We start from the raw sequence: 18,003 nt of genomic DNA, 5'->3' as shown, positions 1-18,003 counted from the left end.
ATTAGTCAAGAACCTCCCACATTTAAAGAAGCGTAGTTGTGACTGAACTCTAACAAAGTTTTAAGGAAAAATTTTAATTTTTAAATAATACCTTTTAATTACTATAAACTGAAATTATTTTGTTTTACAAAAGTAACATGTCAAAAGCAACAAAAATAGCCACATTACTCAGCTAACAGATGAACAATTTACCCAAGGCATATGGGTATCTGGCATAACTGCACACCTTGTATGTTACTGAAAATATAACAGCCTCTCTACCTCATTAGCCTCGCTCTGCTGCTGTTCCTTCTTTTTTCTCCTCTTTTCTTTCTTCTTCTCATTTGTAGTTGATTTTCCCCCTGAAGCTTGAGACTTCCCAGCACCTCGACCACTTCTTCCCTTTCCAGTCTCTGAATCAGAGCCACTACCACTATCCACTTGTAACAGAGCAAAGCGAGATGCAGTAGTGGGAACTGAACTGATTACAGCTGAGGCCATTGTATGGTTTGAGATTATTTTGAGGATGACTTCTTATTCAAAGAAAAAGCTTCCTGGGAATGTAGCAACAAAAGAAAGAATAAAGGAATCACACTATTCTGCTGTACAAAAACTTTTTGCAATAGCACATGTCTTCACATCAACAATTCTGACAGGTCAATTATACAGGCTTTATGTAATTTTGGGGCAAAAGACTTCAGGATAAAAATAGTGACTCATACTTTTGAATTAACTATTTTGATAGTTTAATAATTATAATGTAATGTTTAATATTAATATATGAACAAAAACAATGAAAGTGAAGGTTGCTTACCAGTAACTGGAGTTCTTTGAGACAAGCCTCTATGCACATTTACACTTTTAGAAGATGTAGCAACAATGCAGCAAACAGAATCTTCTCGAAGCAGTGCCCATTGTGGCACCTGCCTGCTTCTCTCACTGCTCCTAATGTTCTGGGAGCCAGAAGATAAAAGTGGTTGAGGCACCCCTATAGCCTCAGCTTCTTTGACCTGAACTTAAGAGTCCAGCAAAGAGACATGATTCCAGGAAAGGAAAGTGGGTGGCCAGGTAGTATGAATTTGTAGAGGCAAGCTCATCTCAAAGAACTCCAGTTATTGGTAAATAACCTCTCTCTCTTCTTCAAGGAGCTGCTGTACATTGCCACTTCTTAGAAGTTTAGCAAGCAGTATTCTCCCCCACAGAAAGCTTAGTTGAGGAGTTCTAGGTGAATAAAGATTGTAATACCATTCTCCCAAACTTTGCACCAGATCTTGAGGATAAATGTAGGGAGTAAAGTTTTGTAAATGTGTGTAATGAGCTTTAAGTTGCAGTCCTACAGATTTCAATTATGTGAATACATCTAAGACATACCATCACAATCACATTTATCCTAATGTAGAGGCTCCTTGAAGAAGAAATAGAGGTTATTTACCAATAACTGGAAGGGAGGGGCGCAATGAGGTAATCTGGTGGCGGGAGGAGCTGGTGAAGGCCCAGGGTCAGCAGGGGGCTCTGTCTGACAAATGAAGCAAATGGGCTCTGTGCAGGAGGTCTCAGTCAGCGAGACCCAGGCTCCTCCAACTGCCACAGCTGCAGCAGCCACCAACCAGTAGTTACTCTCCTCTTTTGGAGAGGCTGGCAGGAACTCCGCAAGTGGGAAGCAGAAGGCTGCATCCCAGGAGTACTAGCCTCCCTGTCGAAGGGGGCCCAATCTTGACCCCAGCCCTTAGCACTGTGTGATGCTTCCCAAGGGTACCCAGGATTGTGAGGCCCTTCGCTACCACCTGCCCTTAGCACGAGGGAGTTTCGTCTGTGCCTGCTGTGGATCAGCTCCCTGACTCCACCAACCTCTGGCAAACACAAGCACTGCCTTCAACATCTCCACAGGCCTCACTGTCTCCGTCTAGGTTAGTGATAGGCATACTCCACCCCCACAGTCCTCCAAGTGTCCCTCTGGAGTGCTCAGCCCCTGTTCCACTGGGCACTCTCAGATCCTCTGCTCCCAAAGAACCCAGCTCACAAGAAAACTCAGGATCAGCACTCTGCTTAACACACAACCCTTAGATTATTTATAGTGAAAACAAGAATAAGTTTATTATCAAAGTAGAGAGATTCAAATGATTATAAGTAAGATTGTTGGAAACAAATGGTTACATAAAAAACAGAAACATATACACTTTCTAGAGTGTGAATTTAATTCAGAGGACATTCCTGTATCTTCTACAGGATAGCTTACCCCAAGTCTTTTTCCCCTGTGTTTTCAACTAGGACAGCTGAGATCCCTCTTTTACAAGATCAAGCCTGAAGGCAGCTTGTCTTCACAAGTATGCCAGTCTCTCTCTCTCTGCACCCCGAGATGTACAACAGACCAGACCTTTGATCTTCACCTGAAAACAGGATTCTCTCTCTCTCTCTCTCCCTCCCCACCCCCTTACCTCTTCCTGTTAATCTCCCTTCTGAAAAATCTACAAACTCTTCATTAGCATTTGACTCACTATGCTAATACACCTCTGTTGTAAGACACTCAATACACAATGGTCCACCAGGGAGACAAGAGTCTCACACTTCCCATCTGGAGAAGTTTGTCTCACAACACAGTAACTTTTAGTGACTTGCCTTTAACTACAAGACCTAGAGAACATAATTTTCAGCATGAATACATAACTCCTCATATACTTTCTGTACATACATCTCCCAATGATTATGACGACCAGCGTGATACATGCTTTTAGTGAAGACCTGACATGACTCCTTTTTGGTGTACCCCTTTGTGAGCTGGCATCAAGAGGTCCTTGAGTCACACACAGCCCCAGAGCAGAGCTCCTGTCCCCCATGCTAGACGCAGCCAGGCTGAAGGCCTGGGGTTAGGAGGAGGCTGTATCCAGCAGGTGTAACAGTCCTCCCAGGGTGCAGCCTTCTCCCCTCTTAACCTTTGCCTCTTTAGCACAGCCCCATTTGCTTTCCCTTTGCAGTAGAGGGATCAGGATGGGAAAGGAGCCGGGTCCCAGCAGTTGAAACCGACTGCTGCAGGGAGCAGGCTTGCTTCCTCAACTGCCCCATAGGTATTACCTCTCCCCACGGCTGTTGGTACTGGGCTCCACTCTCCTCTGCATATCAGTGCTTGAGTTATGGGGGTGGGGGGGTAAATGGGCCCTTAAGGATGCAGATGGTCCTGAAGGCAGGAAGGGGTGAGGTGCCAACATATATCTTGGGTGGCTCCTGTGCTGACATGCTCTGCATTGCCAAGCCAAGCCCAGCTGCAGCAAGACTGTCTTCTCCCTTCTGCCCTGCCTCCTTCTTCCTTACCTGTTAACCTCCACCTTCTGCCCACCTACTCGCCTACCTCTAACTCTCCCTGCCTGCCCCCACTAATTAACCCTCTTCCCCTGCCTCCCCTCCCCTACCCTTAACTCCATCTCCCGTTACCCGACTTCCTCCCCCACTCAGTAAGTCCCCTTCTGCCTGCCACTATCCCTTACATCCCCTAACTGCCTTTTGCCCCATCTCCACCTACTGCCTCTGCTTTTCCCCGATTTCTGCACCCAACCAACATGCCCTAGCTCCCCTGCTCGTCTCCATCTACACTAAACAGTGCCATCCCCATCTCTGCCCCCTCTCTTCAGCTGACTCCCCCCGAAACCACAGACCTTGTCTCGCCCAGGACTGGGCTTTTACCCCCTAACTCCTTTGGTTCCCTGTGGTGACAGCTCCCATTCTCTGACCTCTTTCCCCCTTTTAGGTCCCCCAGACCTTCACTCCACCCCCTGGTCCCCACCACCCAGCTCACCCAGTCCCCAACCTCCATTGTGCCTCCGATATCTTTTCCCATCTCTATTCCCAGCTGGTCAATGGAGGAGTTGTGGCCAATATGGCCTGAGCTGATCTCTGCATAGCAACTGGCCAGGACACTGATCTGTGCCTTTTGCTTCCTGCCAGGATGAAGAGGTTTGTTCAGCACTGGGCAGCATGAGAGCCTGGGATTTGCCAATGAAACACCAACCCCAGACAGCGGGATCTGCTGTGGTCAGGGAAAACCCTTCCCCACTACATGGAGGGCCAGTGCTGGGATCCTTGATCACTCCAGCAGACTCCTGCTCTCTCTACAGACCATTCCCAAATGCATTCTAACTCCCCCCCACCAAGGGACGGTGGCACTTGCTGATGTTCTCCTTGTAGCTTTTGGCCTTGCTGCTGGCCCAGGAGGAAGTAGTAAGGAGGCAAAAACATCCCCCACCCTCACATGCCTTTGAATAAGTCAGAAGTGGAGTAGCCCCTTAAAGTATTAAGGGGGGCTGGTCTCCCCAAATTTACCCTTATTTGAGCACTGCCACCTGCAGTACTTCATTTATTTATAGATAATTAAAAACCAGGAGATTGTTTGAATAAAACCCAATACATTCTGGGAAATGAAACTAAATAAAACATTTTAAAAATTAAAGGCCTTACTGGTTAGGAGGCAGATTTGTTTTCTTGTTGTTTCTTCAAAATATTGTTGATAAAATAAGAATTCCCCTTCAGAAAAATCCTGTTGCAGCCATTACACATGGGTTTTGTCCCACAGATCTCAAGATTACCTGTGCATAATGTCAGTGTGCTCCTGCCACATCAGCACTCCCTAGTTCCAGCACTACATAAATCATGTGAATGTGACATTTCACTCAAACGGCCTCTCAGTGTGGAGAGACCAGTTGCTTTGATGTTTGACAAGAGTGAATGAATGGAGCATTTTTTGAAGTGTATGATGCTTATCCTTCAAAAGGAACAAAAGAAAAAACAGGATATATGATCTTTCCTACTTGAACTTGGGATTCACATTTACTAGTTCTGATGAAAATCCTCAACCACAGCGTGTTATTTGTGCTTAAGTTCTTGTTCAGGACAGTATGAAACCAAGCAAACTAAAATGTCACTTCAGACATGCCCTCAAAGAAAAACTATGAGATTTTTTTTTCCTAATGAAAGCTCTTTCAACCGAAAGGACAGATGAAGATAACAGAAGAATTCAGTGCTACCCTCCCAAAGCACTTGTAGCATCCTATGCTGTCTCATACCAAATAGCAAGAAGTGGAAAATCTCATACAATCGGTGAAAGTCTTCTGTTACCATCAGCAATTGAAATGGCATCAATAGCATGTGGAAGAAAAATTGCTGACCAGTGAAGCTATCTGACAACACGGACAGCTGCAGAACTGTGGATATGGCAGGAGACGTCGAGGAGCAACCAATTGAAGCAGTAAGGCAAAATCCTTTTTTCATACTACAAATTGATGAGAGTACTGACTATGCCAATGCAGTACAAATGAGGGTTTCTGTTCAATATACAAGCTCATCTGAGATCAAAGGGGACTTTATTTTGCTATTCTGTCCCAATAAGAACTACTGCTGAGAAACTGTTCAAAATTTTAGACAATACATGACAGATAAAAAACATCAAATGGAATTGTAGTGTTGAGCTGTGTACAGATGGGGCAAAAGCCATGACTGGACGCAGTAGTGAGCTTACTGCTCAGGTGAACGCTGTTGGACCATACTGTATATGGTGCCATTGTTGAATGCACAGGGAAGCACCAGCCACAAAAGTGATACCAAACGAAACTGCCAACTCCTTGAGGTTATGTTTTTGATCAACTCTGAATCACCACTTCACCATTACTTCCTTGAGCAGCACTTCAAGGTTTTACTGGATTACTGGACAACACATTTGACAAACTCAATGAACTTAACCCTTCTTTGCAAGATAAGAACTGCAATGAACATTTGAATTATGCACGAAAAAGTACATAGCTTTGCCAAAAAATTTTACTTTTTGGAGTAGCTATGTGCTGCAAGACAATGTAGTTATGTGCCTGTCACGGTCTTCTGCCATTATGGACTGAGAAATGTTGGTCCTAGAAGTTAAAGATATAATTCTGGAACATTTGTATCAGTTTTGCACACAATTCAGAAATACGTTCCCAAAAGCGAGGCAAATGAATTGCAGGATACCATAGAAATGTAGGGGTGGAACCGACCTCAAGGGTCCAAAATCTTCCTTGCTCCAGATTAAGCCCATTACTTCTTGTTCTACCGATCTTCAGTGGACCTGGAGAACAACTGATCATAGTCCTCTTTATAACAGCCCTTTTATTTTAAGGCTTATTAGGTCCCCCCTCAGTTTTTTGTTCTCAAGACTAAATATGCCAATTTTTTAACATCTCCACACAGGTCAGATTTTCTGAAATTTATATAATTTTTGTTGCTCTCCTTCTGGTAGTTACACCCTTTGTGGAGGTTTTTGTTTTTGTTTTTTTAAAAAGAGTGCTGGGAGCACTGGGTTTTTTTAGAACGTTGGGCCGTGACCACACAAGCCACTTTAAAGTGCTGCCATGGCAGCACTTTAGCGTTGCCAGTGTAGACTAGCTGTAGGTCTCTGGGAGGCTTTTTCACTTGTATAAAGTTACTCAGGGATCCCCTCCCCTCCCCACTCCCCCGCCTGCCACCCCTTGCAACAGGTCATGGGACCCTCAAGGAGGGGAAGAGGCGGTGGAGGAGGGGCACCATGGCCCAGGTGTACTAGGGGCTGCACTAGGGGCTGTCTGACCATGTTGTTGACTCAGTTTGTGATCCACTATAACCCCTAGATCAGTGGTTTGTACTGGTGACCCCTTTCACATAGCAAGCCTCTGAGTGCAACCCCCCCCCTTATAAATTAAAAGCACCTTTTAATATATTTAACATCATTATAAATGCTGGAGGCAAAGCAGGGTTTGGGGTGGAGGCTGACAGCTTAGGACCGCCCCCCCCGTAATAACCTTGCGAACCCCTGAGGGGTCCCTACCCCCAGTTTGAGAACCCCTGCCCTAGATCCTTTTCAGCACTACCACCTAACCAGTTATTCCCAATTTTGTAGTTGTGCATTTGATTTTTCCTTCCTAAGTGTAGCACTTTGCACATACCTTTATTGAAATTTATCTCACTGATTTCAGAACAATTCTCCAATTAGTCGGGATCATTTTGAATTCTAATCCTGGTTCAAAGCCTGCTTCAAAAGCCATTTTCAGAGCACTTAATAGCAAAGGCCAAGATTTCTATCAATATAAAGGAGAAACTGTCTGACATTGCTGTTAACTCTATTTTGAGAGATGATTTTAAAGTCATGCCTCTTGATCAGTTCCAGCTCTTAATTCAAAAACAAATTCCATGAATTGTCTTAAACAGCCATCAAAATACTTGTTCACTTTGGAAATCTGAGTGAAATGAGTTTTTCTTTGCCTATTTGCATCAAAGGTAAATATAAAAGCTGCTTGAACATAGAGACTGATCTGCAGTTGAAACGCTCAGAAATCAGATCAGGACTGCACAAACTGTGTGCTAGCAAACAGGCTAATCCTACTCACTGAGACAAAGATGGGTCATCAAGTATTCTTTTATGTTCATGGTTATTCAGCAGCAGAGTAGTTGTATTGTGCTATATATGTTGCTTTCTATCTTAAACAATACGTTATTAGCCAAGATAAAATCCTCCTGCACTATGGAAAAATACTGTTTCTTAGAAAGAAGGGGCTCCACAATGTACTTGAATCTCTTAAGCGGGGGGCTCAGCAAAAAAAAGTTTGGGAACCTCTCTCCTAATGGAATAGACCTCAAGTCTCGGTAGCATATTTTTGCTAAATTTTAACACTCCTCTCTATCGAGCCTCGTCTGTTTGGACAGGCTTTGGGAAGTGATGTCATTATGGTTCTCTTCATAAGCAATTAAAAGCCTAAATGTTTTGATATACTACTGATCTAGTTTGGCAAAAACATAACATTTAAGATGTATAACTTGACTTCTCTTCATTTGGGAGTGAGGTCTTGGAAAGAATAATAGTAGACTGTCTGATTAAGGAAGTCATCCATCAGCACCCTGGGAAAGGATTTAGGGTAAGGACAAAAAGATCACTTCTTCCTTATGGAAGATTGTAAAGGAAAGATCAGCTACAAGAGCCTGAATCTCATTGACCCTTCTCCAAAAAATGGAGATAAGAAATGTGAACTTCTCAGAGAGATTGAAAAGAGAGCTGACTCCCAGAGGTTCAAAAAAGGAGGCTTTATGAGTCCTGCGAGAAATAAATATAGTTTGGAAGAACATGTGTGGTGTTTTACTCAGTGGAAAGATGTTTATGTCTTTCATAAAACCTTTTTCTAAAGTAGGACTAAAACACATGTGTTACTTCTACATAGTAAGCAGGAAGGGACTTAAGATAATACCATTCAATTTCCTATAACGGTATTAAGTGCTTTTTGACTGAAGACACTGGAACTGTGGTTGGAGAGGGTGGGGGTATTTTTTGTTTTGTTTTTTTTGTTCACAACAAAAATACCTTCACTACTAAAAGTACAGTAACCCCTCGCTTAACATTGTAGTTATGTTCCTGAAAAATGCAACTTTAAACTAAACGATGTTATGCGAATTCAATTTCCCCATAAGAATGAATGTAAATACAGGGGGTTAGGTTCCAGGAGAAAAAAATTTCACCAGACAAAATTATATATATATATATATATATATATACACACACACGATTAGTTTTAGTTTTTCCCCTTTTCACAGAATATTAGGGTTGGAGGGGACCTCAGGAGGTCATCTAACCAACCCCCTGCTCAAAGCAGGGCCCATCCCCAAGCAGATTTTTGCCCCAGATCCTTAAATCGCTCCCTCAAGGATTGAACTCACAACCCTGAGTTCCACTCACCCCCCCCCCATTTAATACTGGTACATAGCGATGCTGATTGTGAAGCTTGGTTGAGGTAGTGAAGCAAAAGGGTGGGATATTTCCCAGAGAATGCCTTACTGCTAAATGATGAACTAGCAATTGGCTGAGCCCTCAAGGGTTAACTCGTTGTTAATGTAGCCTTGCACTCTACAAGGCAACATGAATGGAGGGAGGGGAGACAGCATGGCAGACAGAGACACACACGGTGTGTGTGAGAGAGAGATGTGCATTACTCCTTTAAATACGCTGATCCCACTCTAAGTACACTGCCTTTTTAAGTAAATCAGCAAGCTGAAACAGCAGCTGCTGCCAGGAAGCTCCCTCCATCCTGAGCCCTATCATGTGTCACACCATCTTCCACAGAGCAGGGGGAAGTGGGGTGCAGGAGCAGGGGGACACCCTGACACTAGCCCCCTTCTCCCCTCCCGCCCCCCCGCACAACAAGCAGGAGGCTTTGGGGAGCAGCTCCATAGCAGAGGGCAGGAGCAGCACATGGCAGTGGGGGGCAGGGGCAGCTGACCTGCCTGGCAATTGATAGCCTGCTGGGCAGCTGCTGCACAGGGAACTTAGAGTTCCAAGCTCCCACCAGCTAGCTGCACGGGCTGCTCTTCCTGCAAGCAGTGGACAAAGCAGGCGGATGCCAAACAACTTATAAGGGAGCACTGCACAACTTTAAACAAGCATGTTCTCTAATTGATCAGCAATGTAACAAAAAAAAATAACTTTAACCAGGAAGACTTTAATTGAGGAATTACTGTACAAGAGAAGAACAGGGGATTTCTTAGGCGACGTCCATACTAGAAACTTCAATGCGCTCCCGCAGCAGCGCTTTGAAGCGTGAGTGTGGTCACACGAGAGCACTGGGAGAGAGCTCTCCCACCGCTCCTGGTAATCCACCTCCACGAGAGGAGCTCCGAGCTCGCTCCTCCCGGCCTCGCCCCATCTTTGCCCCCTCCCTGCCCCACTGGACCCTCCCCAAATCCGCACCCCGCCCTGCCTCCTCCCTGAGCATGCCGCGTTCCTCCTCCTCCCCTCTCCCTCCCAGCGCTTGCTGCGCGAAACAGCTGTTTCATGGCACAAGCGCTAGGAGGGAGGGGGGAGAAGCAGGACATGGCAGCGCGCTCAGGAGAGGAGGCAGAGGTGGAGGTGGAACGGAGGTGAGACGGGACGGGGGAGGTGGGTTGGGTTGGTGAGCTGCCGGTGGGTGCAGTGCACCCACCAATTTTTTCCCATGGGTGCTCCAGCCCCGGAGCACCTAAGGAGTTGGCACCTATGGCTGGCAGCACAGCTCTCTGCGCTCAGAGCCTGTCCACCCTAGCGCTTTAAAGTGCTCAAACTTGCTGTGCTCAGGGGGGTGACTACCTATTCTTGCTCTGAAGAACTTTTTGCATCTGGCGGAAAAGAACTCTCTCTCTCTGAATGCCCTCATTTTGAAAAATCCAGCCTGCCACTGTTTTAGAAATCACTTGTCTTGGTCCTGGAGGATTTGACTGATCTGATCTGCTAAAACAGTGGTCCCCAAATGTTTTTCTCGCATCCCCTCCTTATCCCTGTCTGTGCTCCCCCTCGTAGCCAGGAGCAGGGCCATGGCTCTGGCAGGTGGGGATGCACACAGGGGTAAAAAGGCCACGGCTGGGGTCACACCTGGGGGCAGGAGCGGACCCTCGTCCAGGGGTTGAGGCCTACAGCCATGCGCAAAGCCACACACGTAGGGCCGGCAGCTTGGCCCTGGGCCAGGAGCAGAGCTGGGCGGCGCTCCCTCCCTGCCCCCTGTGAGGGCTGGTCCAGACCCCAGCCACACCTTCCCAAACATTACTCCATGCCCCTCAGGGGCTGTGCCCTACAGATTGAAGGCCTCTGTGTTAAAATATTGGCAATGTCTGAGATGGTCACTGAAAGAGGCTGGAAGTGCAGAGAATATTCCCATCTGAATAATGTTCCTATGATTCCATCACTTGAGGCAAGTGAGCACCTTTTTAGGTATCGTTAACAAGAATAACGTCTTCCATATTTAGAACATATGGATGAGCTACCTAGTGTTACAGAGGTTTCATCCTCAGTCAAGCATAAGGAGTACCCTAAATGGCTGAAGTCTCAAGGCCCAGCTGACAAAGGTAAGAGATCATTTGCTGATCACTGTTCTCAGACCGTAGAATCATAGATTATCAGGGTTGGAAGGAATCTCAGGAGGTCATCTAGTCCAACCCCCTGCTCAAAGCAGGACCAATCCCCAGACAGATTTTTGCCCCAGATCCCTAAATGGCCCCCTCAAATATTGAACTCATAACCCTGGGTTTAGCAGGCCAATGCTCAAACCATTGAGCTATCCCTCCCCCTTCATGGTTCTGCATATATTTAGGTACCTATGTTCTGTTAGGAATACTTTCCCTTGTGCCAAATCCAACAGATATGCAATTCTTTTCCACACTATGCTGCCTTCCAACCCCTCTTCAGGGATCCTTCTCATGAGACAGTATGAAGGGCATAAATGCATTCTCTTCTGGGGCTGGGAACAACAGAAGAAGAATATGGGGGGGGGGGAGGGTTTCTATTAGAAATGCTTTTTGATTCCTCAAGAGAGTCAGAGGCTATTTTGGATCTCAAAGTTAAATTCCTTAATCAGAAAGCTCAAGTTTCAGATTGTTGCCCTGGACTTGAGTGTTCTCAAAATGTCAGATATTGGTATGGCAGCCGACTTAAGGTGGCAGAACATACATGTCTACCCTATACCTGGATGACTTGTTAGTTTAGGCCTCATCTCAACAACCTCTAAAAGTCCATGCAGAGGATCTGCCATCTGTTTCACCCTGCTATCTGCATTACCCTGACTCAGATTGCCTTTACACGATGTTCAAAACTATTCAGTATCTGAGTGAAGTGCTTATTTACATCAAAAGTACTTGTATAGAAGCGGCTGTCTTTTTTTGGGATCAAAAAATATTTCTAATAGAAACCTTTCTCTCCCTGATCTTCTTTGTCTATTGTTCCTAGCTCCAGAAGGGAATGTATTAATGTCCTTTACACTGTTGCATTAGAAGGGTCCCTGAATAGAGATTAGGAGGCAGCATAGTGTGGAAAAGGACTGCATATCTATGTTGGATACTTCAAATTGCCATGGATATGATCTAGTGTTAGTAGAATATTTTTATATTTTTAAAGCCAATAGGAGCACCATATTTATAATCTGTTTCAGGGAGACAATATTAGCAGATCCAAAATATAGCCCATTTCCCTTCTTATTCATTTGCAAAGTCAGTAGATTTCTTTATATATGAATACACTTTCCATTAAAATTAGCAGCATTTGAAAACTCCTGAGCAACAGTACTGTAACAAGCCATCTTGTGACAGAAATGTTATAGCAACAGATTTAAATTTCAAACATCCAAGGAGCTATGAACAGAAAGCATTTAAAACTTTATGAAAAATACCATGGCAGTCTCCTTTTAAATTGTTGTATAATGTATATTAAGAAGGCTGACAGCAAGTTTGTAACCATCATCATTAGAATTGGTTTATTTACTAAAAGTATATTATAAATGTAAGGCACTTGATCCTTCCTAAAATGTTTGGAAGTTTTATTTCATTTTTACAGCAACTACAATGCATCAACGCAAGAATAGAAACTGTCATTTAAAAACTGCTTGTTTTTGATCCAACCAAACTGAATCTACCCATTTTGGTCAAGATTTTCTAAAAAATAACAAGTGATTTTGGATGCTCTATCCAAGATACCTTAAATGGGCCTGATTTTCATATAGTGCACAGCAAGCAACTTCTTAATGTCAAGCTCCGTTAAGGTGTCACATCTGGGCAGCCAAAAATTAAGACACTCAAAAATACTATCACTTTTGAAAAGTAGGTTTGTTTATTTTAAAGGTTGCAGGGTTAAATAATGCAAACTCACATTTCCAAGCTCTGAAAATATTTTTTAGTATAATCGCATACTATTTCTGCCATACAACGGAGTAGTTTTTACAACTGGAAATACACATGAGCAGTTATGATCATGTGTGATAAGATCAAATGCATATGTGCAAAAGGGCAGTTACAACGTTAACTTTCACATTTCCTGTCTTAGGTACTTTGTGCAACTGTAACAGTCCATGAACTTAGTTTTTTTTACATTTAGTTTCCAGTGTGTGTATATGTAGGGAATTTTTATTTTGTTTCAAAAGAAAAGTCCCCAATTCTCTAACACATACCAGTCAAAGACTAATAGGCATTGATCATCATCATTAGTAAACTCTGCACTAAGAAGCACCAAATAGCCAAAAGTTCAATGCATCTCATTACTGGAGACCTTATGCATATTGCCTTATCTCTGCATTCATATAACTATGAGTTCAGCTCAAGAAAAACACCTCCTGCCACTTGACCAGTGTTCTTCTCCCTTTAAATCCTGCCTTTTCTGTAGTTTTACCAGAGATCTTAAATCTGCATTAAGTAGCTTAAACCACTCAATCTTTAGAGCAGCTTAAACAGATTAAACCTATAAAGTCTTAGACCCCAATTCTGCAATGAGCTCCACCCCTGCACCCACACAGAGTTGTACGGAAGCCAAAGGAGTCTGGCTCAGAGATCCACCTCTGCAGAGCTTGTTGCAGGATTGGAGTCTCAGTCTTAAAAAGTTTAAACTGATCTAAGGTCTTACATTTAAACTGGAAAAAAAAATACCAGGAGATACTAAGTAAGTGGTCAAAAAGGTGGCAGGACAGCCAAGTGATGTAGGTGGGTAAGAGATAATATAATACAAGTTGGATTTGGTTAAGCTTTTCTTAGTTCAGGATTCTGATCACTAAGTAGTCGTAAATATCCTAAATATTCATAACTTTACAACCACCAGACAAGTTTTCCCTAACCCATGATTTGTTTAGGGGTGAGGGATAGCTCAGTGGTTTGAGCATTGGCCTGCTAAACCTAGGGTTGTGAGTTCAATCCTTGAGGGGGCCACTTAGGGATCTGGGGCAAAAATTGGTCCTGCTAGTGAAGGCAGGGGGCTGGACTTGATGACCTTTCAAGGTCCCGTCCAGCTCTAGGAGATTGGTATATCTCCAATTATTACCTTAGGGATACATCATTGAGACTTAAAATCAATCCAAGATTAAAATTTAGCAAACTGATTTTCTTAAAAGTTATGAATGTTTAGGTAAAGAAATTTTGAAGTCACACTCAACCTACCATGCATCCATGCACCACTCCTTTACCAAAAACATACTAAAGATATAAGAGTTATTTGTATGGGTAAATCCAGAACATTTTGCCAGCCAAGCAGAGGCATTAGTGCTCATTGTCTGCTATGACCAAGCAAAATCTCAAGTTTCAAACATTAACAATTTTTCTTGTATTCTTCTGTAAAAAGGTACAGTTAGATTTTTTTTTTTAAGAGGAGTCAAAAGTATTTTTCCATCTGCAGTGACCTAGAGCACATCTAAAGGGATTTGGCTCAAGCTTTGGGAAAAGGCCTCAAACAGGTGAAGTTTCCATTACCCCAGTGAACGTTCCAGACGCGTGAACACATGGGCCTTATTTTACATATACTGGGCCCCAGCGGTAACAGGCAGAGCTTGGCCAAGCAGGGATCAGGAAGCAGCGAACAAGCTGTGCGTATTAAAAAGGCCAAAGGCTAGAAAAAGTCACTGTTTTCGAGAGAGGAAACCAGAGGCAGCAGGAGGGCCAGAGAAGGCCGAACCTCAGGGCGCGTCCCGACGGGATCCCCACGCGGATGCGGGATGGTCAGTTACCAAGACACCCGCGCTAGCAGCAGCAGGATTTGGCTGCGGAGCGAACAAAGCCCTGCGTGTCTCGAGCAAGGGCGGGCGGGCGGACTGGCCCCGGCGGGGAACAGACTCGACGTGACCCAGCAGGGCTCTCCCGGCCGCAGTTGCGCTCAGCGCTTGGAGCACCTAGAGACCGCAGCCCCCACCTAGAGGCAGCAGCCGAGCGGCGCCCGAGCCTGGCGAGAGAGCAGCGGCGAGTGCCGCGGGCGCAAACGGCTTCTTCGCCAGTACCCCTATCACCCCCCCCCAAGCAGGCCCCGCTCCGCCAGGGGCAGCGCCCGCCCGAGCCCGCCCCTTCTCCTCGGGGGAGGCCGCAGCTTGCGAGCGGGCGGCGCGATACTCATCGTCTGCGCGGGGGAATCGGGGCCAGGGGGAGGGGCGGGGACGCGATAGGGCAACTTGAGGCGCCTCGGCGGCCCGCGGAGGCAGGCGGCTGGACCTACTGTGTGGCCGCAGCACTCACTCCTTCTCCAGGGCGGGGAGGCTCCGGCTCTGTCCCCAGCAGCGGAGGGACGGTCAGTGTCACCGCTGGCTGCTAACAGGCGGTTATAACGGGTCTCGAGGGACGGGGCCGGGCAGTTGCGGAGAAGCTCGCGCCACGGTGGCGAAGGGAGGGGGCACGCTGGTCGCTCGCGGGTTTGTTTATTTACCTCGTTCGCTGGTTGGCTGGGTCGGCGGTGCCAGCGCGTGCGCAATAAAAAGGACATGTGACGCACAGTTCCGAGCGGAGGGCACCTACCCAGAGCGGGTACGGACGCCGGGCTGGCTCAAAATGCCTAGTGAGCCGGCTGCGGGGACGAACCCCCAACTTTCTCTATAGAGCAGGCTTTTACCAGTCTCTATACTTATGTGACCTAAAGCATTGCAAAAGGAGTTGCATGTTGCTTGCTTAAAATGCCATTTGTTTATACAGCTCTTGCTCTAGATAAAAGTTTTTGTAGTGCCTCTTACTCTCAAAGTGAAATTATCTCAGAACTCAAACTTTATTTACGTTTTCAATAAGGTGTTTTTTATACTACAGTTCACATTTTTTAAATTATATTTTAACATTTTCTTGAATAATACTGGTGGTGTACCTACATTTCCTTCTGATCATGGGCTGCATTGGAGAGGCCTATGCCTCCCACAACAATTTCCTATATAATTGAAAATGTAAAGATTTGTTTACCCTACAGAATTACACCTTTACAGTTTTCAAGCAGTTAACTGAACTGTTGGATCTTGTAATTGTGAAATACATCCAACATGGCTAGCATAAACGCATCATTTCCTTTAATCATTGCAATATCTGTGCAGAGAGGTACCTGTCCCATAGATCCTAGCACAGCTTCCCAAAGCTAAGGTTTGTGTTAACAATTCACTTGGATAGGTGATGTACTTTTTTTTTTTTTAAATACAAACCGCTATTACCATGTTTTGCTGTATTTGGAAAAGTTAAATGGCATTGGTATTGCATCAAAATATGTTTTGAAACAATATCTTGCATGCATCAATTACACCTTATAAAACAGAAAACTCACAAGCGTAAGATTACAGAATCTTCACCAGCTCAAAACAAAGGAGTGCAGGAAACTACACATTGCATAGAGTGGGAACTAAGGGAGTATAAAAGCGCTATGGAACTTTGCTGGGAGGACCAATTCTAACAGTGCAGCTACAGTACTAGTATTTTAGTCTATATTAGGCCTGGATTAGTACAGGGTTCCCAATGCAGTGCTGAGCCTTGCTAGGAGTAAGTGCAGTTGTAATGGTTTGGCAACAATTGGGCTTTGTTGCAAGCACTTGTTTGTAGTCTAGAGGTGTGCTACACATGCCAGCAATACTGAGTTTTTATAATATAGACAAAGGTTAATATTATTCATGTAGAGCTAGCTGTGTTCCTTAGCTGTTCTCAGCTGTGAGATTTTTAGGGTTCCATCTTGAATGAGAGATCCTATGCTAATCTTTAACATGGCAATGAAGGAATTATAAATTTTGAAATGTCTGGAAAGCCTGAACAGTATTCACATTTCAAGATTTAATAACTTGTCTTTTAAGTTAAAACAAGAGAAAAAAAATACAAAAAACCCCCCACAAAGAAGTGCCTAACCATTTCTTTATTAAATTCAGAAGTTTAGTGCTTAGAGGCTGAAAATAAGAATATCCTCAAACTTAGCCCTGGTGAATAACGTAGCTGAAGTCAACGTACTTAGGTCTACTGCAGTGTCTTCCCTGTGTTAAGTTGACTGCTGCCGCTCCCCCGTCGACTCTTGCCACAGTGGAGTACAGGAGTCGACGGGAGAGCACTCAGGGATCAATTTATCGCATCTAGTCTAGACATGATACATCGATCCTCGCTGGATTGATCGCTGCCCGCCGATCCGGCGGGTAGTGGAGACATACCCTTACTCTGAAACCAGTACAGAATAATCCTCCTCATCAAATAAGAACTGATTTAAGCCATTGTTCAGAATTTGTATACCAAATGTCATCCCAATATGACTAAAAATGATTCATGCAGGATGAAACTCACTGTAATGCAGAGATGTATATGAAGTCTTATGTGCCTCTTAAATCTCACCTTAAGTTCCTAAAACCAAATCCTTGTCCTATTATAGACAGCAGCGAAACTCCCATCGATTTATGGGACAGGGATTTAACCCTTAATATATTAAATGGGTACACAGAGCCTTGTGCAGAACATATGCATGAGATGAATTTCACTATGGTCTATACCAGGTGTGGGCAAACTACAGCCCGCGGGCCGGATCTAGCTTGCGAGCTGTTTTAAGCTGGCCCATGAGTCGCACCATGTGGCTCAACCCTGCTCCTGCGGGGGCGCTGGGTCGGGGGCCACACGACGCAGCTTGACCCCACTCCAGTGCTCCGGGCAGGGCATAGGGTTGGGGCCAGAGGTGAAAGTAAGCTGGTATGCCCCAGTACGGCATACTGAAAAGAGCCAGTGTGCTGTACAGGGGAGTCCCGGCTTCCTGAGGCAGCAATTTAAAGGGCCTTGGGCTCCAGCCGCTCCCAGCAGCAGCTGGAGTCCCAGGCCCTTTAAATTGCCGCCAGAGCCCCGCTGCTGGAGCCCTGGGGTAGTGGCGGGGTTCCAGGGGTTATTTAAAGGGCCAGGGCTCCCGCTGCCTCTACTGCCCTGGGCCCTTTAAATAGTTGTCACAGCCATGGAGTAGCAGCGGCAGCCCGGGGTTCTGGCCCGGGTGGTAGTGGCGGCCAAGCCCTGGGCCCTTTAAACTGCTGCCGGAGCCCCCAGCTGCCACTGCTACCCCAGCGGGGAGGCGGAGGGCACTTACCAGTACAGGGCGGGCCGGGGCTGGCTCTGACCCCCCCATCCCTGCCCCTTCCGCCCGAGGTCCTGCCCCTTCCGGGGGCCAGAGACGGCCCAATCCAGCCCCATACTGGTAAGTCCCTATTTCTACTTTCATCCCTGGTTGGGGCTGCACCATGCGGCTTGGCCCTGCTCCGGCGCTACAGCTGGGGCACTGGGTCAGGGGTCGCACCATGCGGCTCGGCC

At 45.5% G+C, this 18,003-nt stretch overlaps 1 protein-coding gene across 7 annotated transcripts in view; it reads right to left on the bottom strand.

The window, feature by feature from the left end:
• Window positions 1-15,214, bottom strand: part of GKAP1 (G kinase anchoring protein 1) — a 44,441-nt gene extending 29,227 nt beyond the window's left edge. For 2 of the 7 annotated variants that reach the window (XM_039544515.1, XM_039544522.1), the window contains exon 1: window positions 14,936-15,214. In XM_039544515.1, the coding sequence (XP_039400449.1) occupies window positions 14,936-15,199 (264 nt within the window). In that variant the 5' untranslated portion in view covers window positions 15,200-15,214. Of the gene's footprint in view, window positions 1-261; window positions 549-793; window positions 933-14,935 lie in introns of all 7 variants that reach the window. The other 5 variants (XM_039544516.1, XM_039544517.1, XM_039544518.1 and 2 more) reach the window with 5 other exon arrangements.
• Window positions 15,215-18,003: the final 2,789 nt, after the last annotated feature.

Source organism: Mauremys reevesii, linkage group 6 (assembly GCF_016161935.1).
Source record: "Mauremys reevesii isolate NIE-2019 linkage group 6, ASM1616193v1, whole genome shotgun sequence".
In the NCBI taxonomy this organism is placed as follows: Eukaryota; Metazoa; Chordata; order Testudines; family Geoemydidae; genus Mauremys; species Mauremys reevesii.
This window is presented reverse-complemented; position numbering and strand designations above follow the sequence as displayed.